Source organism: Candida jiufengensis, assembly GCF_024610255.1.
Source record: "Candida jiufengensis strain CBS 10846 chromosome Unknown scaffold2, whole genome shotgun sequence".
In the NCBI taxonomy this organism is placed as follows: Eukaryota; Fungi; Ascomycota; class Pichiomycetes; order Serinales; family Debaryomycetaceae; genus Lodderomyces; species Lodderomyces jiufengensis.
Window position 1 is genome coordinate 1,456,955 of NW_026261561.1, and position 24,652 is coordinate 1,481,606.

General features: G+C 26.2%; 8 protein-coding genes across 8 annotated transcripts; 3 read left to right on the forward strand and 5 right to left on the reverse strand. All coding sequences in view use genetic code 12, as the record gives it.

Moving 5' to 3' along the window:
• Positions 1-122: 122 nt before the first annotated feature.
• KGF54_003660 (aldo/keto reductase) lies at positions 123-1,007 on the forward strand (the record flags this gene model as incomplete). Its single annotated transcript, XM_051764273.1, has 1 exon — positions 123-1,007. One exon carries the CDS (start codon positions 123-125, stop codon positions 1,005-1,007), a length of 885 nt encoding a protein of 294 aa, XP_051619720.1.
• A 1,144-nt stretch (positions 1,008-2,151) lies between these two features.
• SLK19 (Slk19p) lies at positions 2,152-5,439 on the forward strand (the record flags this gene model as incomplete). Its single annotated transcript, XM_051764274.1, has 1 exon — positions 2,152-5,439. The coding sequence occupies one exon, from the start codon at positions 2,152-2,154 to the stop codon at positions 5,437-5,439; it is 3,288 nt and encodes a 1,095-aa protein (XP_051619721.1).
• A 112-nt stretch (positions 5,440-5,551) lies between these two features.
• On the reverse strand, positions 5,552-6,556 carry NOP13 (Nop13p; the record flags this gene model as incomplete). Its single annotated transcript, XM_051764275.1, has 1 exon — positions 5,552-6,556. The coding sequence occupies one exon, from the start codon at positions 6,554-6,556 to the stop codon at positions 5,552-5,554; it is 1,005 nt and encodes a 334-aa protein (XP_051619722.1).
• A 1,329-nt stretch (positions 6,557-7,885) lies between these two features.
• Positions 7,886-10,219, reverse strand: KGF54_003663 (uncharacterized protein; the record flags this gene model as incomplete). Its single annotated transcript, XM_051764276.1, has 1 exon — positions 7,886-10,219. The coding sequence occupies one exon, from the start codon at positions 10,217-10,219 to the stop codon at positions 7,886-7,888; it is 2,334 nt and encodes a 777-aa protein (XP_051619723.1).
• A 682-nt stretch (positions 10,220-10,901) lies between these two features.
• WOR4 (Wor4p) lies at positions 10,902-12,059 on the reverse strand (the record flags this gene model as incomplete). The annotated part of the gene is made up of 1 exon (XM_051764277.1): positions 10,902-12,059. One exon carries the CDS (start codon positions 12,057-12,059, stop codon positions 10,902-10,904), a length of 1,158 nt encoding a protein of 385 aa, XP_051619724.1.
• A 9,087-nt stretch (positions 12,060-21,146) lies between these two features.
• On the reverse strand, positions 21,147-22,634 carry ABD1 (mRNA (guanine-N7)-methyltransferase; the record flags this gene model as incomplete). The annotated part of the gene is made up of 1 exon (XM_051764278.1): positions 21,147-22,634. One exon carries the CDS (start codon positions 22,632-22,634, stop codon positions 21,147-21,149), a length of 1,488 nt encoding a protein of 495 aa, XP_051619725.1.
• Positions 22,635-22,839: 205 nt separating this feature from the next.
• On the reverse strand, positions 22,840-23,649 carry KGF54_003666 (putative serine hydrolase; the record flags this gene model as incomplete). The annotated part of the gene is made up of 1 exon (XM_051764279.1): positions 22,840-23,649. One exon carries the CDS (start codon positions 23,647-23,649, stop codon positions 22,840-22,842), a length of 810 nt encoding a protein of 269 aa, XP_051619726.1.
• Positions 23,650-23,803: 154 nt separating this feature from the next.
• KGF54_003667 (uncharacterized protein) lies at positions 23,804-24,629 on the forward strand (the record flags this gene model as incomplete). Its single annotated transcript, XM_051764280.1, has 2 exons — positions 23,804-23,868; positions 23,927-24,629. 2 exons carry the CDS (start codon positions 23,804-23,806, stop codon positions 24,627-24,629), a joined length of 768 nt encoding a protein of 255 aa, XP_051619727.1.
• Between the last annotated feature and the right edge of the window lie 23 nt (positions 24,630-24,652).

Consider the following 24,652-nt stretch of genomic DNA (forward strand, 5'->3'; position numbering starts at 1 on the left):
GATCCACATTGAAGCTTATAAATAGTCGACAAAGATTCAAACTTATTAACAAGATTCACCTCTTTTCAATAATTCAACTCTTTTCAATAATTCAATCAAAAACAAATACATAAATTCATAAAATGGCTGAATTAAAAGTTAATACTAAAAAATTTAAATTAAATAATGGAGTTGAAATTCCAGCAGTTGGTCTTGGAACTTGGAGATCAGAACCAGAAGATGCTTATAAAGCTACAAAATTAGCCTTAGAAAATGATTATCATCATATTGATACTGCAAGTGCTTATGGTAATGAAGAAGGTGTTGGTAAAGCTATTTCAGAATCAAAAGTTCCAAGAGAAAATATTTTTGTAACTACAAAATTATGGAATACTGATCATAATAAAGTTGAAGAAGCATTAGATGAATCATTAAAAAAATTAAAATTAGATTATGTTGATCTTTATTTAATACATTGGCCAGTAAATACTGATTCAGAAGATATTAAAGATCCTTCACAATATGAAGATTATATTGAAACTTGGAAATCATTACAAAAAATTTATAAAGAAGGTAAAAAAGTTAAAGCAATTGGTGTTTCAAATTTTACAATTAAAAAATTAGATAAATTATTAAATGCTGAAGGTGTTGATGTTGTACCAGTTATTAATCAAATTGAAGCTCATCCATTATTAACTCAACCTGAATTAGTTAAATATTTAACAAGTAAAGATATTTATATTACTGCCTATTCACCATTAGGTTCAAATGATTCACCATTATTTAAGAATGAAACTGTTTTAGAAATTGCTAAAAAGAATAAAGTTGAACCTGCTCAAGTATTAATTTCATGGGCTGTTCAAAGAAATTCAATTGTTATTCCAAAATCAGTTCATGAAGAAAGAATTAAATCAAATATTGAAACTTTTACTTTATCTGATGAAGATTTTAAAGCATTAAATGAAATTAATGAAAAAGATGGTCCTAAAAGAACTAATGATCCAGGATTCAACAATTATGATGATTAAATAAATAATTTTATGATTATATTTATAGAACTGTTTAGACATAAATAAATCAATACATGAAAAAATAAATACGAAATTTGCAACCATTTAATTTTGTGTCATTCTTTCTCTAGAATCTTTTTTTTTTCCCTCAAAGAAAGTTTCAAAATTTAAAAGTCTCAAGATTTTAAAAAAAACTTTAATTTTAATTATGAGATTTATGACCAGCATTTTTTATTTTTACAAATACAACTTTATTCTTGTAGATATATCCACAACTTATGAGAAATTTAGTTTTTTCTCTACTTTAAATAATACTGACGTCAATTAAACAATTGTAAAATATTGTAGAACTAAAGATTCAAGCATCGTAGCCAAGAATTACCGAGAGAGTCCTCTATTAATTAATTTCTTGATAAATGTAGATTTAGAACTCCAAATTGTTATTATCGAATTTTTAATAAAACTTAATCTAACCAAAATTAAAAATACAAATTTAAAAGTCTACAATCAATAATACAATATGTAATAATGTAATAAAATCAATAATTTTTGTGTACTTAAAAATTCTAAAAACATTAAATATTTAAACTAAATTGGAAATAATCAAAATAACTACAAAAGAGAGAGAGTACTAATTAATAAAGATAGCAAACTAAAAAATATAGTATGAAATATAATATGTCAATTCTTATATGTGATATATCAAACAATTTATAGTATTATCAACAATCTAATATTAAAAATCTTTGGTCGTTGTTGACCAAATTGAGTATCATGAGCTCATTTTTCATTTTCAATCTAAAATATTTAATCTATTTATATTTCTTCTATTCAAATTGGCTACATGATTAGAAAATTAAAAATTAAAATAATAATGCGGCTCAATTTTAATTTTTATTCTTTAATAGAATTTCATCCTTTTTTTAATTTAATTTCAATAGTAAAGTAATTAAATAAAATTTATCAATAATTAAATGAAGAAAAGGCAAGCTTAAACTAAATTTTTAATTCTAATTCTATTTCTATTTTAATTTCCATTTTAATTTATTAATTTAATTCTTTTTTTTTTTACAACTTAATATCAATTCCAATTTCAATTTAACTACTACTTTATTTCAATTCTATCAATTAATCCCCTACTTTTGAATAATTATTATATACAATGTCAGAGACAATTGATTCAAGAAAGCAACCACCACAAAGTAGGTTAAAACAATTGACTTCTGGTTCAAGTTGGGTATCACCTTTTAGAAGTACTGGAGAAGATGAAAATACTCAATCTAAAAAGAAATCAAATTTACATCAACAATTTAGAGAAGATAATAAAATGGAACATATTAAAGTACCTGCTAAATTTGCACATCATCCAACTTTAGAAGCTGAAGCTAAAAAGAAGAAACAAGCAGCTGCTACTACTAAAAAATCTACAACAACTAATAAAACTACTACTGCTGCTACTACTAAAAAACCAACTACTACAACCACCACTACAACTACAACTAAAAAACCCGCTGATACAGCTAAAAAAGTTGAAAAAAATCTTGATGATAAATCTAAAGAAAAATTAATTACTGATGAACCAAAGGAAAAATTATTAACCGACGAACCACAAGAAAAATTATTAACTGATGAACCACCACAAGAGAAATTGATTACTGATGAACCACAAGAGAAGTTGTTAACTGATGAACCAAAAGTAACAAATGGTGAAGCTGAAGAAAAAAAATTAGAAGATTCTTCAAAAGAAAAATTATTAACTGATGAACCATCAACTACTAAAGCTCAAGCTGAAGCAGATGAATTGGAAGACACCTCAAAAGAAAAATTATTAACTGATGGACCCGCGGTATCAAAATCAAAACCAACTGAAGCTGAGAAATATGAAGAAGCAGCTGATAAACATGAACAAAAAGCTGATAAACTAATTAGTGATGTAAAAGAAGATATTAAAAAATCAGCAGAAGAGGCTGAAGAAGATCTTAATGGTGATGATAATATCAAAAAATTAGTTAAAAAAGATCCAATTGAATTAAATGTTGCACCAGAAGCTAAATTTGAACCAGTTGATAGACCAAACAAAGAAATTTTAGAAAAATTAAAAGATAAACCAGTTTTATTAAAACATTATCAAGAATTGAATGCTACTGCAGTTGGCTCAATTGCTAATGATGTTGATGATCCAAAAAAAGTTATTGAATTAGGTTCAGGTTTAAGAATGACTCAACAACAATTATTAGATTTAGCAGCAAAAAGAGTTGCACCAGTTATTACATCAATTAATAAAGAAGTTTCCAAAACTAAACAAGAAGATGAAATTAAAAAACAACATATTTTAGATCAAAAAGTTAAAAAACATGAAGTCAAATTAAGAGGTGAATTTGAAAAATATGCTGCTAAAGTTAGTACCAAACAAAAGACTTTTGATCAAGAAATTAAACGTAAATTAGATGGTATTGAAAAACAAAAACAAACTTCAATAACAACAGCTAAAGATTTCGACAAGCAAACTAAAAAGGAAATCGCAACCGCTAAAAAGGATTTTGAAGATCGTGAAAAGAAAGCAGTTGAACAACATAAAACTGATAAAGAAACTCTTGAAAAAAATCATGATGAATTACTTGCTACTAAAAAACAAGAATTAGAAGATTCAAAAACTAATCAAGAAAAAACAACTCAAGAAATTGAACAATTACAAGATAAAAAAGTTGAATTAGATAATAAAAATTCAGAATTATCTGATGAAATTGAAAAATTATTAGCTTCATTAAATGAAGATAAAATAAAATTGGATGAACTTAAAACCAAATATGAAACTGAAGCTAAAGCTATTGATTCAAATGATGTTCATACTAAAGAGTTAAATGATAAATTATCTGGTTATGATAAAGATCTTGAAGCTAAAAAATCAACTCATAAAACTTTAACTGCTGAAGTTGCTGCATTAGGTGCTGTTCTTGGTGCTTATGGTGCTAAATTAACTGATTTACATTCTGATAAAGAACAAAGAGGTCAAAGATTAACTGATGCTAAACAAAAATACAATGATTGGCAAACTGAGAAAGATAGTTTAGCAGCAGAAGCAGCAAGAGAACATGAAAAACAAAGAGTTCAAGCTACTCAAGAATATGAAACAAGAAAACATCAAGAAGAATTAGAAAGAAAAAGACAAAAAGAAGAAGAAGAAAGATTAGCTGAAGAAGAAAAACAAAGAAAATTAAAAGAAGAAGCTGAAGAAAAAGAAAGAATTGCAAAAGAAGAAGAATTAGCAAAACAAAGAAAACTTGAAGAAGAACAAAGACAAAAAGAAGAAGAATTAAAAGCAAAAGAATTGAAAGAAAAACAAAAAAAGGAAGCTTCAGTCACTTCAGCTATTAAAGATAGAGAAGCTAAACAAAAAACTTTAGAAGAAGAAAGAAACAAACATGATAGTCTTTACAAAAAGGGTTCATATGAAGGTGATGAAACTAAATATCAAGATGCTCAAAAACAAAGATTAGAAGATGAAATTGTTAATTTGAAAAAAATTAAACATTTAAGAGAAGAAAGATCTACTTATACAGGCGAAGATCCAAAATCTTCTGAACTTGATGCATTAATTAATGAAAGAGAAAGAGCAATTTCTAAAATTGATAAACAAAAACAAAAAATCTTGGATGAAAAAGCTGCTGCTTCTAAAAAGGCTGAAAATGAAAGATTAGCTGCTTCCAAAAAAGCTGAAGATGAAAAATTAGCTGCTTCAAAAAACGCTGCTAACTATGAAGCATTGGGTGGTTCAGGTGCTGTTGGTCTTGATTCTGCTCATGAATCTCAATTCAAACCTGTTAAAAAAGATGCTACTTATCAAGAACCATCAAAACAAATTCATCCAAATGCTGAAGAAGAAGAAAAACAAACTAGTAGTAGAAATGTTGGTAAAAATGTAACTGCTGGTGCTCTTGGTGGTGCTGGATTAGGTGCTGGTGCAGCAGCTTTAAGTGGTGGTCATAATAATCCAGCTGAAGATTATAGTTCTAGTAAAATAGCTTCAGCATATAATCCAAATGATGCTGTTCCAAATTTTGATCAAGGAATAGGTAAAAGTAAAGATGTTGATTTTGGCTCATCAACAACTAATAAAAACACTGGTGTTGCTTCAGGTGTTGTTCCAAAAGGTGATCAAACAGTTGGTGGAGTAAATGCAAAAGATGTTGAACCAAAGAAAGATCATACTAATTCCAAAACCGCTGCTGGAGCAGCTGGTGTAATTGGAGCAGCAGGAGCAGCTGGTTATAATTCAGGTTCTCGTCGTGATGATGCATCTTGGGAAGTTCAATCAGTTTATGAAATTATTTCTGATGCTGAATATGAAGCTCATAAAAACAATCCAGATTATTTCGAAATCAGTGAAGCTGAATATAAGAAACATAAAAATTTGGAAGAAAAAGTTACTTTAATTGAAGAAATTGCTTAAATTCAATTAATGAGAAAAAAAAAAAGATTCGTTTTTCCATTTAGTTAGTTTTGTTTTGTATTTTTATATCTATTACTTTTAATTTTAATCAAATATTTACTTTAAAGTTTTTTTAATCAAATGTAATTTTCTTACCTGATGATGGAACTATAGCAGCACTTGCTCTTTGAGCAGAAGCTAAAGCAACTGATGATTTTGGTCTTGATTGTGGTTTTTCTTGTCTTTCTCTATAAATCTTTTTAGGTTGTGGATGTGGTTGTTGTTCTTGTTGAACTTGAGGTCTTGATTCTCTTTCTACATTTTTAAAACTTTCAACTTCATTTGATTCTTCTCTCATATGAGATTTAGGTCTTCTTTTAGATCTATCTTCACCATATTCCAATCTTAATTTTCTATTAAGCATCATTTTAGTTAATTTTGATTTCATTGCTTGTATAGCACCATCTTCATTTTTAAAATCTATAAAAGCAAAACCTTTACATTTTCCAGTATCTTGAAAAGTAGCCATTCTAATTCTAGTTATATCTCCACAATGTCGAAAATGTTCTTCTAAATTATCTTGAGTTGTGTCGAAACTTAAATTACCTACAAATAATATTCTACTTGGTGGATTTTTTGATTCTGTTGTTTCCGTGGTGGTGTCTTTTTCTGGTCTTCCTTCAAATGAAGTTGCGTTTTTAATTAACAAATTTCTTCCATTTAAATGTTGTTCACTTAATTCTATTATTTGACTTACTTGTTCTTCATTTTGAACATCAACGTAAGCAAATCCTTTAATTTGAGTACCCTTTTTAGGTATATTAACTCTAGTTATTGAATCTTTTTCTAAATTTGATTTCCCCACTATAAACCTTATAAGATCTTCTTTTGTTGTATCAAATGATAAATTTCCAATCCATACTCCAAATTTTGATTTTTCTAAAGGTTTTTGTTCAGCTTCTTCTTGTACTGTTTTAATTTTTGGTTCTGGTTTTGGTTCTAATTTTCCCTTTTTAATTAAACGTTTTTGCTTTTTAGATAATGGTGTTTCTGCATTAAGATCAATTTCTAATTCTTCTTGTGATTCTTCTGCTTTTCTTTTTCTGCTGGACTCGGATTTTTCTTCTTTCTTTGACATTGTTTGAAGTACTTCAAATAGATAAAGCAAAGGCATCGCTATAAAACAAATTAATTTTTGTGTACTATTATTTATTTTAATTTCCTTTTCTTTTTTAAATTATGCAGCAAAAAATCAATGTAATATGATCCATGTTAAAAAAATATGTTTCACTTTGATTTGAACTCTGTCTTGAACAATTAAGTAAGTTTAAACGTTCATCATGAGGTAAGTCATTTTTCTTTTTCGTCGTTGAAAATATTAAAATGTCAGAATTTCTCCGTACTCCAAAATACTTATCTAAACAATATCCAGGATAAGTATGCTTATTCTTTTTCAAAGATTTGTGAAATCCGATGTTCTCAACAATATATCATCAGTACTTCACTCCAAACAATCCGCAAATCTTTTCATATAAAGAATGAGGTTGAATTAAATACTCAACACCAGAAATGTGTAACATCGAGAATTTGAAAGAGAATCTAGAAATAAGTGAAGAGTTTGTTTGAAACATGAAAAGGACTTGAAGAAGTTAAAAATTTTTCTGATGATTTAGAGAGATAAAAAATAGATAGTGAAACATTACATGATTTTAATTTCCAAAACTATATGAGTCAAAGAATAATTCATTACTGTCGCTTTAATTAAAGAAGAAGATCAAAGAGAATATAATTTAGTATACCGTTTAAGATCTATTTAGATTTATCTTAAGTATTATTTAGCACTAGGGGTATTTCTTCTAATTAATTTATTGTTTCTTACTACAATTGATTAATAGCACTGGATTGGTTTGATTACTTATCGAAAACTTACGAAACAAACTTTTTTAAATACTTTTAAGGCTTTCATAGACTTGTATATATATTCATACATCATTTATATTTTGAAAATGACCTAATTATTGTAATTGAAAAAAAGTTATTTGATAGTATGTATTAATAATAATTAATAAAGGAATTATTCCGTCAAACGTACTCGATTAAGTAACTATATCAATACCTCAATCAGTACATTAATGGTTTTATCAATTAGAACGGTCAAACTTTTCCTCTTCAATGATTTTAACTGTAATTTCAACTTCACAAATTGATGTGCTCTTAGCTTTCTAAAACTTATACAAAGTCAATACGACACAAAAAAGATAAATTCTATTTATTTGGTCCACTTAAGTAAAAAAGTTTGTGTAATGTGTTACATATTTTTACGATAATCAAAAACCTGTTGTAATAAGTTACAAAAAGCACATATTTAAGATCTACAGTAGACAATTTTATTGTATTAAAAAAAGTCGATTTCATTAACGTTAAATGCATGGGTATTAAAACTATATAAATTTGTAATGTAATTAATTTATAGACCTTGTAATTCAATCATTTGTTGAACTTGAGTTTTTAATAATTCTTTTAAATCTAAAACATCATTTTTTAATTCTTCAACTTGTTCTGATTTTTCACCAATTAATTCTAACATTGTTTGTTCTTTTTCCGATTTTTTCGATATCTCAATTTCTAGTTCATTTATTTTGGATTGTAAGCTATTCATTTCATCTAATTTTGTTAAATTTTCTAAAAGATTTTCTTCAATTTGTTGTTTATCATTCATTAATTTTGAATATTCATCTTTCATTGTATTTAATTCAATTTCTAATCTTCTTATATTTGAACTCATTTTATTTATTAATTGTAAATTATTTCCATTATTTTGTAATGTTAATGGTATACTAGTGTTCCCATTATTACCAACAAAACTATTATTACTTGTTATTATTTGACTTGAATTATTATGCATATATGATATTTGATCACTATAATCTTGTTCTTCATCTTCTCCAACTTCCGTGAATGAAGATTGTGACTCAAACATTGGATAATCTCTATGTATTGCTGGAGTAGTCGATGATTCACCTAACCTTATATCATTCCAACTTAAACCTGATCCCATTGAATTATCTCTATTTCTTGAATCAAGTTTTAGTGGGTCTGGTCTTTTTCTTAATGATTCTATTGTTTCATTTAAATTATCTATTTGTGTATTCAATTTGTTTGTTTCGTTATTGTGTATAGATTTAAATTTATCTAACTTATCATTTAATTCTTGTATATCATTGTTTTTGAGCTTTATTGAAATATTTAAATCATTTATTTCAGATTTTAGTTTTGAATTTTCATCTTTTAATGATTTAATGTCCTTTTGATGTAATGTTATAGATTGATTTGACTTGATCAAATCATTGCTTAATTTATTTTTTGATTTCTTAAATGATTCTAAAGATGTAGTTAAAGTATCGATTTTCATATTTAAATTAGATTCAATTAATTTGAAATTTTCTTGTGATGACAAATATTGTTTTTGTAAATTATGATGAGTTTCTGATAATTTCTTAAATTCATCAAATTCAATTGAATCTTTATTGTCACTTATTTTTAATGTTGACGAATTATTAATTCTTAAATTTTCTATTTTATCTTCCAACCTTCTTAATTCTTCATTATAATTTTGCTTTAATTCGTAAATTTCATTTTTTTGAGAATTTATTGTATCTTCTTTTGATGATAATTCTAATTCTTGTTGCTTCTTTAGCATATCATGCTCTATTTTTAGATTACTCAATTCTCTAGTGGTTGAACTTTTTGATTCGTTAGTTTCTTCATTTAATCTAATTAATTCATTGTATTTATTTTCTATGTTTTTTAAAGATTCATATTTTTGAGTTGTAGATTCTAAATTTTCATTAATTTCTTTAAATTTATTAAATAATTGTTGATTGGTTTTGAGTTTATTATTTTTCAAAAAATCTTCAACTTCCTCATATCTAATTAATGATTCATCATTTTTTTTAATTAATTCATTTAAATCATATTCTAAATCCGAATTCATTGTTTTTAATTTCTTAATTGACTCATTTAATTTTAATTCTTTATGTGACAAAGCCTCACCTTCTTTCAATAATTGTTCAATCTGTTCATCTTTATTCTTGATGATTTTGGAGAGATTCTTATCTGTTGAGCTAGTTTTTGTATTTTCAATTTGTTGTAGTAGTATATTGTTCTCTTGTTTTAGTTTTGCAATTTCTTGTTTATATCGTTCTACATCTTCGTTTAAATCATCATTATTTATTTCTTCCTCCTTTTCTGTTGCTTTAATACTTGGTATATCGTCTGTGCTTACGTTTTGTGATGATATGATTGGAGATGGTGTTGATTCTTCAATTGGTTGTTGATTTTGTTTATTAGATTTCTTTTTGCCTTTCGCTGCTAATGCTAATCTTTCTTGTAACGTCAATCTCTTTTTATTCTTTGGTTGTGATGGTTGTGGAGATGCTGGGGGGTCTGGTATTATAGTTGAATTCTGGATTTCATTGTTATTTTCATTCGTTGATTCATTCGATTTAATTACTTTCAAATTTGGATCTTTTTGTAAGGCTGTTTCTTGTTCATTCACCGAACATGGGTCCATATTAGCCTCCTCCTCGCTCCTTGGCGTCAATTCAGTAATGCGACTTCCATTATTACTATTATTTGGCTCTTTTTCAGGTTGTGTTGGTTGAAAAGATACTTCTTTATCATTACTGGACTCTTGATTAATTGTATTGATTAAATCTTCATTATTCACTTTTTCCTCTACTTTCTCTTGAATGTCTATTGATGTATTCGAAGCATTATTTACTTCATTCCCTTTTTCCATTAGATCTAGGTTGAAAAAAATTATTGATTATTCAAAAAATTTATATTTGATTTATTTTGGTTGTAAAAATCTAAAAAAATTAATTAAATCAATAATTCTTTTATAAAATTTAAAGATTCATCTAAATAGAATTATAATAATCACGAGATTATATACAGGAAACATTATCGATTTGAAAATATTGGTAAGGCTGAAATTTACATAAATTTAATGATCATTATGTCAATCCTTATTATGTGTTTTAAACTTGAAACTGAGATACAATTTAAGAATTTTAATATAATTTTGATCAGCAGATCACGGATCAGAAGACCAAAAATGAACTTAGTACAAACTTTAAATGAATTAATTCTCTCGTATTTCATGAAACAAATCGCAATAAATTATATTTGGTTGCGAAAAAAAAACTTTATTTCATTCAAACAAATTACAAGAAACACAATAAAATAATTTTCAAAATTCAAAATTCAGAAAATTCAGGGTCTCAACTACACCTAGTTCCTTTTTATTCGTTATTACTAATTAATTGGGGCATATATTTTGGGGGGGTGGTATATATAAAATTACATAAATAAATTCTCATTAAAATAAATACTATTAATGAAAATTTGGAAAAAAAACTAAAACAATACATTTGAAAAAAAAATAATTAAATTAAAAGCAACAGATTTTCTCGAATTTTTCATTTAGGCAGTTGTTGCAGTTGCGTAAAATGTGATGAAGATGACATTTGACCTTGTTGTTGTGGATAAAAATTTTGTTGTAAATTATGTTGAGGAGATTGTTGATAAAATTGTGGTTGTTGTTGTAGATTTTGTTGAGCTTGTTGATTTGATCTCTGTTGAGTTTGTTGATTTGATGATGATGGTTGTTGTTGTTGTTGTAAATTATTTGGTGGTATTCCTCCGGCTTGATATCCTTGATAATACATATTTGTTGATGATTGTTGTGGAGGGATTTGATTATTTAAACCAAATGACGATTCATTTGATGATGAAGTATTTGAAGGTCTCAAGTTGGGTGCAGCTGGGTAGCCATACCAATAAGCTGCTCCTGAATAATCATTAGCCATATATTGTTGCTGTTGTTGTTGAGGTGGTTGTTGTTGGGGTTGTTGGGGTTGTTGCTGTAAATTCAAAAGATTAGCATTTTGATTTTGTTGTTGAGGGGATTGTTGATTAAAATTCTGATCAATTTTATTTTCGTCCTTTGATTGTTGTTGAGGATTTTGAAAATCAGCTTTTGCTTTACGATGACCATGTTTTTTAGAAACAATATGAGTATTTAAATGATTTAATGATCCATAACTTTTCATACAATTTGGATATGAGCATGGAAATCTTCTATTAATTTGATTATATCGTCTTCTAAATCTTCTTCCCTTTTTATTCTCTCTTTGAAGTTGTTGTTGATTATCTGTTTGATTGTTTGATGAAATTGAAGTAGTTGTTGTCGGTACATTAGCAGGATATTGATATCGTATATTTGAACCACCAGTAGAAGATCTTGCATTTGATTGATATTGTTGTTGGGTTGTATATTGAGGTATTTGATTATAAGTATTTTGAGGCTGTACCATATTTCTTTGTTGTAAATATGGATCATAATTTGATTGTTGATAAGCAGAATACATTGAAGGTTGTGGATTATACTCATAAGCTTGTGGGGGTTGTGATTGCTGTGTTTGTTGCTGTTGTTGCTCTTGTTGATCACCTTTCATTGTACCTAATGGTGGTAATAAAGTTTTAGCATCATTAACTGCTGAAAAACCGCCTAAGTTTTGATTTCTATTTTTTTGATCATCATGATCATTAATTAATTTATCAGTTTCGACTCCCATAATATGAATATTTGTAATGATAATATGCAAAATTAAATTAAACCACTTAAGAAATTTTTTAGTATAACGTTTTACCTTTTGTATAATTTTTCAAATATAAAAATAATATAATATTTTTTTTTTAATTTTTTAGTAATTTTTTAAGTAATAATTTTTAGTTGAAGATTAAATTATTATATTTAATGAATCATTAAAATTATTTAAAATCTTGTAAAATTTAGGTTGGGAAATACTTTGGTTAAATAATGAACTTATATTTTTTTAGTCTTAACGAATTAGGACCTTAATAAGATATCTGAATTTTATGTTGAAGACGTTGATGTCAAGGTTGCAATAAGGTAGCTTGTTTCTTATTTGAATGCTTATGACAGTTTCTTTTTATTTAAAAATGACTTACTTTTCCGATTTATATTAATTAGGATAAATACTTTCCAATTCTTCGCCTTGAGTTTATGAAAAATATTGTAACTGTATCGGGTAGTTATTGGGTTGATAACCTTAAAAAACAATACTCTTATGATGACTTTTTTTTTGATTATATATGATTGAAATATAATTAAAAATTTTTGAGGTGAAAGAAATTTTTAAGTTTTAAAGTTTATTTTTATTGAATAATAAACTTTATAAAATCGCTTATGAAAATTTATTTTAATTGTAGTTTTGTTATTTGAACGTTTGTACCTGTATTAGTTTTTGTAATTGGTAATCTTTCAAGTGAATATTAATGATATTTATTAAGTGAAATTGTGAAAAAGTTTTATTAAAGATCAAATATCAAAAACAATTTACTTTGGCCCAGTAACTTGTGATAATAATCAAATAGATTTCTTTTTTATAAAATGTAATCAAAATTTCTTTTTTATAAGAATAATTTGCCTTCAATAAATTTAAGAATGGAAAAGCTTATTTGATAAACTTTTTTTGATGGAACCCTATATTGATTTTTTGTTCTTCAAACTGGGGATATAAACTTTAAAGTAGGAAATGTGGTGAGGAAATAAGGAATTAATTATATTATGCTTATGGATAAATGTTTTTAAAAGATATATTGATTAAACAGAAACACGATAAAATTGATGGAATAAAATGCAATTAAGATTAAAAAAGTTATATTGAAAAATTTTGAATGATATGATTAATTCAAGTGTTATTATGAATAAATTTAGGATTGAACAATTTCTTTCTCCGTTATTAATTAATTAATTTAATTTAATTTAATTCTTTTAAGGTTATGTGTTGAAATGAATTTTGAGTTTAAACCTCAATGAAAACAGGTAGTTGATAAAAGGAATGAAAGTAGTTGAATATGTTGTTGTTAGTTTAGTTTATTTAAATTTGAATTTTTTATTTAATAAAAAAAAACTGATAAATTTATGTGACTTTTTTATAATACAGAATTAATTAATTTATAAATATTAAAAAATAAAAAAATAAAATAAAAAATTATATATAATAATAATTTATTTTATAAATTTAATATTTGATACTTTATAAATTAATTAATTTAAAAAATACAAAACCACTACTGAAGTATTAATGATATTTATAGAAATTATTGATTTACGAGTACATTAGAATATAGTCTATATACTATCAGAAATTAGTTCTTTATAGTCTATTTAACTAATCTTATAGTATTAATTTATTCATATTAGTTTGTTTATTTTACTACTAAAATAATTTATAGTTCAAATTCATGTTGAAATTAAAAATTAAAAATTAAAAATTAAAAAAAAAAAACTTTAATGCTCTCTATTTATATATAAAAAATTTGTTAATAAGATTTTGTGTGACTAAATATTTTATAATGATAATAATAATAAAAATTAATACGATGAATTGATGCGTAAAATACAATTATAATATTTTATTATATATTCAAGTACAAAATAGATGTAATATATATTAAAGAATATATGTTTAATGAAAGTAGTTTGATTAGAAAACCTTAAACATTTTCAGCGATGAATTTTTAATTGTTTGTTGTGATTTCATTTCAATATTTTTAATTATTACTTATTATGTTAATTAATTAATTAGAACTAATTTTAGTTTTTAGTTTTTAATTGGACTAAAAATTTTAATATTTATTAATAATTTTAATTTTTTTAGATTTTTTAGTAATAAGAAAATTTATTATTATTAATCAATAAAATAAAAAAATAAACTATAATAATTATTTCGTTAATATAAATAAAATTGTAATTATATGCAGTGTTACATATACTAAAAATTTTATTATTATTTATTTGTAGAAAAGTAGTGTAACTTTACTCAAAATAATTGTTTAATTTGAAGTACAAAATTAAAAATTAACTCGCTATACTTTGATCTAAAAAACTTAATTAATCAATTCTACTTTTAATTGGAAAATTGAATTTATGAAATTCGAGTTAATATAAATAAAAATTTGATGAATTTGATCAACGACTCTTTTATTAATAAATGATATTCAAATTAAAATTAAAAATTTTTGGATCTTGTGATTTTCTTAACTTACTTCCTCTCGTAAAAAATCATTATTGACATATTATATTTGTAAATGCTTTGTTCCCTAGATCTTGGTACCCTTTATTTTATTTTTCTATGATTCAATATAATAATTTATTATTATTTGATATTTTGGATCGAATTATTTTTAATTAGTTTAAAATCAAGATTCAAGATTTGTTACCTAGATCTTAACTACATTTATCTTTTTAGATTGATTAGATTAAGAATTGAAACGCAAATATTTGTTAATTTGAGCCATGTATAGACTAAAGTGAGACAAGTGGCATATTTATAATCTACGAATTAGTGTAAACCAGAATAATGAATAGGTTTGATATTGATTTAGTTCAACTAAATTTAATTTTAGTTTGAAATTAACATACAATAAAAAAATTTAAGTCCAATTTATCAACTAAAATAATTTTCCAAATTATTAGACCATATTTCTAAATTTAGTAATTATTTACAAAAGATTTAGTCTCTCAATTATTTACATTTTCGATCAAACTAATGAACTAAATTTAGGGAGAAACCAAACACTAAAACAAATTTTATTATCCTTATCAAGTTTATCAGCTACCAATATAGAATAATTTCATTTGGTCTGTCAATCCTATCGTTGATGAAAAAAATTGCAAATAAAAAACTTAAAAAAAAAAAAAAAATTATGTTGCATTTAAAGTTTATTCTTTGAAAATTTCACTTTTACCCGAGTACAAAAAGGGGGTATCAAAACTTAAAAATAAAGTTAAAATTTTCAACGGTTTTGGATTTCCTAATTTTAATCAAAAATTTAAGTTTTGAGAATAAATAAATAAATCCGCAGGATATTTGTATCAGTGTTGCCCTATTTTTCATTCAATTAAATATATTTTGCCCAACACGAGGCTATCAAGATACAGTTTTTTTTTCATTACTTCATATGTTTATTATTTATAATCATATATGACATCATGTTTGGGTGTAACTTTTCGTCTATTGTAACCTAATTGTATTTCGACTGAATATAAAAAATTCCGTTCTATGTTATTGTTTTAACGTATTAGTTTACGCAAAAGTGCCATGAAAAATCAGAAGTTTTTTTGTTTTATAACAACGTGAAATTCACTTTGCAAATTCTCGAACGTTTTTTTTTTAATTTCTCCCAAGTTTTGAGTTGCACTCCAACTTTTGTGCAGAGTTTTTCTGTTTTATAGTCTTACACAAATCACTTTTATAGTATGTAATACATTATACGTAGTGAACTTAGTGTAAAATGCTTCAATAATCAGTAATTTCCGTTATTTTTTAATTATTGATCAATTTTCACATTTACAATCATGTATGAAACTTCAAATTTTTTTAGTGCGCCTGTATTGCCTCAAGTTCTTCAAAAATACATTTCATGCTAAATTTCATTTGTAAATTTTTAAGGCAGTCGTCACTGGTATGAATTCAAGTCTTCTTATAACTTGCATATTGTCTTTAAAAACTTAATTTAGGTAAAATATGCTTGAACTAATTTCGAAAGAATCTAAAAATGAATTAAAGAAAATTTCGTTAAAGAACCAGGGGTATGTTTTGTTAAAATCATTCGTCAACGTTAAAATTAAAGATTCGATTTCATTCTTTTAATTAAAGATTTAGATTTGTTTGTTGAGATTTAACGTCTCAAGATCAAAACAACCCTATTGCAATCTTTTTGCGATATTTTCGCCTATTTATTATATAAATCTAATTTCTTTTTTTTCAAACATGTTCGAGTCTTTGTAATTGAAAATAAATTTTACGAGTTAACTTCACCCGAATATAATAGCAGGTGCTAAGCCTTACTTGAGCAAATTATTTACTTCTTTTGCCTGCACCTTGTAGCAACAACAGCCTCGTAATTAAGTTACCTCAGACTGACTTTAATTGAGCGATTGAGATCATATGAATCTCAGTATGCTGATGTTACCGTTCAGTATCTTCAGTAAATTTGAAACCACAATATTTAAGCGATCGTAAATTATACTCAATTAGGAAGGGGGTTCTTAAATGATTTACATAAACATGATGTAATATCTTTAGTAAGCGTTTGAAACAATCAACTGAAATACGCTAGTTGTTTTTTTATGTATCTTCATTTATTCAACATTTTTTTTGGGCAATTTGCATTTAAATAATAATTGTAAAGTCTTACTACTCTGTTTTCAATCTAATCTTCAAAATTTGAGTAAATTTGACAAGCCAAATACTGAGCTGAATTTTCATATCAACAAAATAGATGCATGTGATTAGTGCGTTTTAATAAAAATTCAATTGTTAACTAAAATTAATATTCCACCACCACCTCATTAAATTAAATAAAAATAAGCTTTAACTAAAAACTTAAAAAATTACACAAACTTTAAAATACAACAATAAAATTTCAAAGATAACACGACTTAATCTTTTATATTACAAAAATTTGTTGAGTTTCAAATGACAATAGTTTCAGAAAATTGACTTTTTTTTTCTTCTGAATCCCTTTTTTTTCTTATTTTGGAATTACAAATAATTCTGAAAGAAGCACTTAGTTTGAGAATTTATTATAAATTTGTTTCATCTGTAATGTGGTCTAACATGATTGTATCAGGTCTAATCTAATATTTACATTAAATATTATAGAACATTCCATTAAGTTTAAGTTGCATATTTAGTATGTCATCTAAAAAATTTCTAAATAAGGTGACTAAAATTTTTTAATAAAAATTGATCAAGCGGTCCACGCAATTACAATTAACTAGTAGTAAAAATAGTGGAAGCAATGTTATGCCATACAAATTTATACAAAACTAAATTTAGCAAAATTAATCTTACAAAGAATAAGAAAATGGAAAAAAACATTTCGTGTTTTTGCATTATTTTTGTTGGTAAAACTCATGATCTAAAATTTAGACAAAAGTATGCTTCATTAAATATTGAAATAAAATAAAACAAAAAATAAATGAGTTTCGTAACCTTTAATTTTCGAACGGATTAAGGAGGGAAGAAAATTAATTACAAAACTTGTTCTATTCCCTGCAGCATATGGGTCAAATTGTTAGTTACAATTGTTCTGTATTTTCAATTAAATTAAAGCCGCCATATAGGTTCAATCAACGCATTATCGGCTAAACAACTGTAGTATATACAATTGCGACAACATCAAGAGAAAATAATTATATGTGCAATCACTATAGGTACTGCAAATATATTATAAAATAATTCAATTATGCTCTTTATGTTTCTTGTTATCTTTTAATGTTGTTAAACTAATTAAACTGAATTACAGCTCTAAATTTTTCAACAGATTATAAAATTTAAATTCTTTAATCACGAAATAGTGAGAATTTTACTAGTTTTTACTTAGAATTTCAGACTAAACTATATTTTTAATCAATTGTTCCCGAAATATTTAAAAGATGTTTTAGATAAACTTTAATGAGTTGAAAAGAAATGCTGAACCTACACAACTGCAAATTTTTAGTATCCAACTATAGTAGTTTTTAGCAAAATTAAAAGAATTTAGTCTTTTAAAAAATTTAGTGTTTCAATACTACGAATTTAATCATAGCTTTTTAGCTGTGCCATTTTATAAATGGACTATATTCAAGTTTTTAACCAGCTTCAACCAAAACTGCAAGAATTAAAGTCTTTGATGCTAATAAATTAGTTAATGATTATAAACATTAGTACGATCTTTAAAATCGAAATAGACCGTGTATTAATCTAAAACAAGAATCTTAAGGGGTATTTCACCTACTCTACTGAGACCTTGAAAAAAAAATTGTTGCAATATTATCACCACGAGAGCAATTGATGTGGCAAAGAATTCAAGAATTTAAATTTGTTCAATTACTCCAATTATCCAACATGAAATTCAAAATCAAAAACAAATATATCAAATTTCAGAGAAAAATGTAAAGAAATGTTTGAATCGAAAGGCAAAAAAAAAATCAAAATTTTAAACCTTAATCTATAAAACTTTATTTTATTAACTATAATTTTAGATCAAACATTAAATTTTTAAACTAAAACTTTTGTACTTTACAATTAAAAGAAAAATCGAATTTAAATAATAAGTTAGTCTTCAGTTTTAGTTGATGCTATTATAATTCTTTTTATTAATTCAAACTTTTTGAGATAATCCAATAACAGAAGTAAATAATACCAATCAAATTTGAACAAACTTATGCAAAGTTGAGTATTCAATGGAAAACAAAAGACAATTTTGAACCTTAACGCTTAATGCCGACTCGGATATGTGGGTAAAGTTTTCTTGCCGAAAGGGTCTTCTTTACAAACGCCTTTAAGAAAACGGTGATCGAAAAATAATAGAAAAAATCGGGGTTGCAAAATAAAAAGATATGTAACAACAAATTCTCTCAATTTTATCAGCAGAATAAGGACTTAAAGTTGAGGTTGTATTTTCGTTGAATTCCCTGAAATTCATATAGAGTTGAAAGCTATAGCAAGTCATGCACAGTTGAGCAGTTTTCGGTTTCCAGTCTAATACTTGGCTCTCTGTTTCATGTTTCAGAGCTGACTCAATCTTTCGAAATTATTTAATATTTCTTAAATTCTAGTAACTCTTGATTATAATCCATGCCTCAAACTTAATGTTTCTGCTCGGCATTTGACTTAGATTTTTAAGATTTATAGCTTTAGAGTCTCTGACAAAAAATTCGAAACACCGATACTAAAAATAGGTACTAAGTAAAAACTCCCTCGTTTAACTAAAATCACTCACCACCTACCATGGACACTCAGAAAACAGTATTCCTTATCGAGTTTACAGTCAGTTAGTTAGTTGACAAATTTAGAAGGGAGCAATACATTATACAGTTTTGAATTCCTATTCTGATCTTGTAGGATCTTGAAAATTCTTGATCTTCTTTTCAATCCAGGTCAATTAAATACTACAAAAAACAATTATAAGGCAACCAAAGTTATTGTTTAATTATTTTGGAGCAATTCAAATAATTGTTAAAGACTTATGACTTAGCAATAAAGACATTTTTTTCAGAATTAGGAATGGGACTAAAAGCTAAAATAACAAACTTAAGATCCTTGAAATCACCACTCAATTACTACTTTCTCATTCACTTAAAAGCACAAAATTGATAGTATAGCAAATTCAAGCGATATTTATTGATATTCATCTAAATTCAATACAGCTGCATTAGTTCGCAAACTCAACAATGCTGTCAGAGCTACAAAAATATAAGGATGCAGTTGAACAGAATTATTCAAAATCAGAAAATTCAATTTCAATAAATAAAAGTAATTTGCTAATGACATGATAGCTTAAGAACTCAATTGGATTGGAGAAAAAATTGGAAATTGTGTATTGACTTGCCAGCGTACTCACGAGGTGGTCAGAATTATTTTTTTCAAGTTGTGCAAAAATTGTTGTTAAATTTTTGTTTTAGTTGTTGAGCTTGGAGTATCATCGGGACGTTCACCAGGTTTGTTGATTCAAAACGTTACTTTACAGTGAATTTGGGCTTGTGCAAAACTATTATACTAAAGCTTGAGAAAGTCAGGTTTCATATTTTCAAAACTAGCTAAGTTTCTGCTTAATCAATTAGACATTAGAAGCTGCAAAGATTTAATTAAGTGGTATTTGATAAAAATGGGGTACCAAATAAGAAGGTAACACAACTTTCAAAATAATCATCTTCCCATCATTTCGAGCATTATTAAATAAAGCTTTTGCACCAGGGTGTTAGTTATTGTGAGTTGAAGAGCACGGAGTCATCCGAAGGTAAAACTGAGCTTGATACTTATAACTCATCAAATGTAATAAAAAAGCGGTGCACTTTTGTTAAAAGGAGGACTCAAATTACGTATAAGCAAAAAAATAAGTAAGCTTACATCAATGCAGCAAAGCTCATCATTGACACACAAAAAACTTAAGATTGCATTTACTTAGTAAATGTAATCTGCTGCCTCAAAATATAAAACCATTGCAGATACTGAGTCAGTGATGTAATTGATCAACGTTTTTGCTCGAAAAGAAAGAAAAAGAAATTTTGATGATATTTACAACTTGATCTCTTGATTGATCAAGCGTCTTAACAAACAAACCTTGGGACCTTGGACCTTATTGAATCAGTTAAAGTGTCACGACTATTTGTTGACTATAATTGCTTTTAAAACTGATATATATTTGTAGAATAGATGTGGTCAGTTTGAGATTTAGTAAATTATCACTAATTCTAGAGAAGCTCAAAATTCACTAAACTTGTAATTCATTTATCTTTGAGTCTGTTTTTACCCAAACTGGTTAAGTCTTTTCCATGAATTCTTACAGTATGTATAATCAGAAAAAAAGTCTTTCGTATATTTTGAAAGTCCTGATGCAAATTTATGTAAAAATTTTGTAGTCTTTTAAACAAGACTTTAAGGAAGAATTACATGTAAAAATTAGAAATAATATCTATATTAGTTTTTTTTTTGAGGAACCTTTACTGCTCTAAGAATCAAGCTAGTTATAAAGGTTCAAAAATTGGTGAAATACCATTAAAATAAGTTTCTTGTTTTGTGAAATTGCTATAGAAATGTAAAACATCCAAACCGCAATACAAATTTAAAAACATAAAAGTTAACTTATATTTTTTCGAAGACGAAACCTATATAAAATCCAACTGCTTCTTTTTCATCACCTTCGGCACCATATTTACCATCACTTCTTTTCAATCCATCAATTAGATTTTTGTTTAATCGATTGAAAAAATGAGGAATTTCCAGATTAAAAATATCAACAAAATTCTTTTTGTATTTTAATATTAGATTAAACTCTTCACATAATGATCTTAAAGTTTCAAACGGCACGACATATTCTGGGACGTTGTCTACTGCATCCTTTAACCAATATACGTATCTATTGCCAAACGGTGGTCGGAATACTCCATCTTCTGGTGGCAGTTTATCAAATGTGACTGAATATAATTTGTTTCCAAATTTCGATTTACCCTCTTGATTTTTGTATACTTGATTACTTGTAATTTTACTTTGTATAAAATCTGAAGAAGGAATTGTTCCAACAAATTTACCACCACTTTTTAAAGATCTTGAAATATTTGTTAATAAAGTCCTAACTTTTTCCTCAGTCTCAAAAGCATAATGTAATGCAAATTGTATAGATACAAGATCAACTGGGAAAGTTTTATCTATAATTCCTGGAAAATTTGGTTCTAACATATCTGGTACAAATTGAGTGAAACAATCACCTGTAGCAAAACAAGCTTCGAAATTATATCTATTTTCATTCCTTTGTTGCATTTTAAATCTTGCTTTCTGTTTTGAGTATCTATCATAAGCTTCACGTACTGAAACGTCCGAGATGTCTATCCCTATATATTGATCTATTTTTATAAACTCACATTTGTTTAAATCACCACCTTTCCCACAACATAAATCTAGTACTGAAAATAATTTGGAAGGAGTTGATTCATCTTTAACATATTTGCCCCAATTGGCTAATAGGATATACTTTATTGTGTTATTGAAATTTCTTAATTTATAAATTGGAGAATTCACTCTTGACCCTTGTCTCTTCGATTGTTGAGTTCTTTGATTATAATGCTGCCTGACAATACTATTGATATCACGGTTTTCCCTATTTGTTATTTTACTTTGAAACGTGTGATAATTATCTTTTCCTTGTGAATGTATATTTGATGGATTCGCAACGTCTAAGTGTAAGTAGGGCTGTATTGATGGATCTTCTTCCTCCTCTTCCTCCTCTCTTCCATCTCTTTCATGTCGTTCCTCCATTTTATCTCTTGAACGTTTCAATCTATCTAATCTTGAATCTTGTTCTTTCTCTTTTTCTTTTATTGATGACGAGGAATTAATTGATGAATCCCCTCTAGTTCCGTATTTTTCATATTTCAAATTTTTATCTTCTTCTTTCTTCATCCATCCTGGTGTTTCAACATTACTAAATGTTGAAGTTGTCTTAACCCCAGATATAAATTCACGACGAGATATTTCTGATCTTTCTCTATTTCGTTCACTTCTGAATTTTTTATTGCTGCCATCTATATCATCTTGTTGACTTTTCGGTACGTATGAATCTGTCACTTCCGACATAAGTCTTCAAATAATTAGTATTGTTATCAATGTTGTAAAATTAGTTGTCAACTTAATTCAAAATTCTAAATTTTTGTTTCATCTATTATTTTATTACACAAAATATTTTCAAAGTATTAGAGTAGAAGAAGTAAGCCTAATTTATTCATTTCATACATTAATTTTAATCTAGTCTATTCATCTATATACTCTAATATCTAAATGTCTATAATTTGCCATGATTGACCTTTTGATCAAACAATTCAGATATAGGTCCAACAAATTTTTTATCATTTGGAACTAAATGAGCACCATCATGAGGAAAAACATGAATATTTTTAGAATTATATAATGTTGTTATATACTCCGATCTAACTGGAGTTACAATTGCATCATTTTTGCCATAAACTAGTATGATTTCAGTATTTAATACTTTACCATAACTTTCATTTGTTTTAGGATCTATTAAAAATTTAGCTGGTTCTTCCGAAATTTTAACATCATCGCAATATTGGTTTAGATTACTTAGACTATTAATCTTTTCTCTATTAGTTGCAGAATTATCACCGTTTTTAGCTTCCGTTAACACGAACCCAGATACAAACATACTTATTTTAAAATCTGGGTGTGCTGGTAACTTGTTCTTTATACAATTTGTAATCATCACTGCCATTGCAGCACCTTGAGAAAAACCTATTATTCCATCATATGGACCATTCTTGTCAATGTAGTCTATAATATGATCGATTGATTGACTTAAACCTTTGTTGTCATTTGGACCTAAATGGGCAAACCACCTAACATTATTTTCATTTTCAACTACTTGATCCCATACTTTATCACTTTCTTCTTCTGTTGAAGCTAATGGAAATCCTAGTTCATGTTTTGAATTGATCTTATGACAGGGACTTATATAATCTAATTGAATATTTAATTTCTTGGATAAAACTTTACGTAAACCAGATGATTTTCTAGCAAATGTTGCACCACTTTGTAAATAACCTGGTAAACATAAAACTTTTGATATTGAAGACATTTTTCTTTTTCTTTTTATATAAGATTTGATTTTTGTATAAACTTAAAATTTTGAATGCAGAACACAAAATAGAATATTATTGAAAAATTATAGTTTCTATAAACAATTAATATATGTTATCATATCATCTTGTTTATAAAATAAGTGAATACTAATGTCGACTAAGTTATTTTATTTAGACGAATTTTTTGAAGATATAAGGCAAGAAATAGCAAAAGAGTACGTGTTGAAATGAAATTTTCACTTTATTTATACATCAATTTCTAACATTTAATAGTGTAAATAAGAAAGCATTAATACAAGAATTAGAAAATAAATTTGATTTATCAATCATACCGTATCAATCTCAAATAAATTCATGGTTGTCAATCAGTCCGAATCAATTGAATCAACACTTCCAAAATACCACTAGTTTTGAAAAGGAAATACAACTCAATTTAAACAATTTTTTGACAGAATTATCTAATTTAGATTGTAAATCAAGCCAGAAGGAAAGATTATTAAATAAATTTATTGAAGATTCAATTTACATATTGTTGGTCAATAGATACTTCTGGATCTTATCATCATCTTTTACTAATGATCCCATACACATAAGATTGGTTTCAAGTAATGAAGAAACTGGAATTATAGAAACTCCAAAAGAAATATTCACCACATTAAATTTAGATAACATAAATTATCAAACTTACTTAATTTCATTATTGAAATTGATTGATATAATTGTGAATTACACAACTACAACTGTCATCAATCAATCAATTGGATCAACAAATGAAAAATCATCAAATTATACTTTAGGTATAATTAATTCACAAATTGTCTCCAAGATTCAAAATGGATTTCTGTTGTTGGATTTGAAAAATGACATTTTGAGAAAAAGATATGATAGTTTGAAATATAATTCTCAGAGATTAAATAAAATTGTGTACGATTTGTCACTTCGAAATTTGGTTACAACATCAGGAGAAGTAGAATAAAGGTACTAAATGGAAAGATGTTT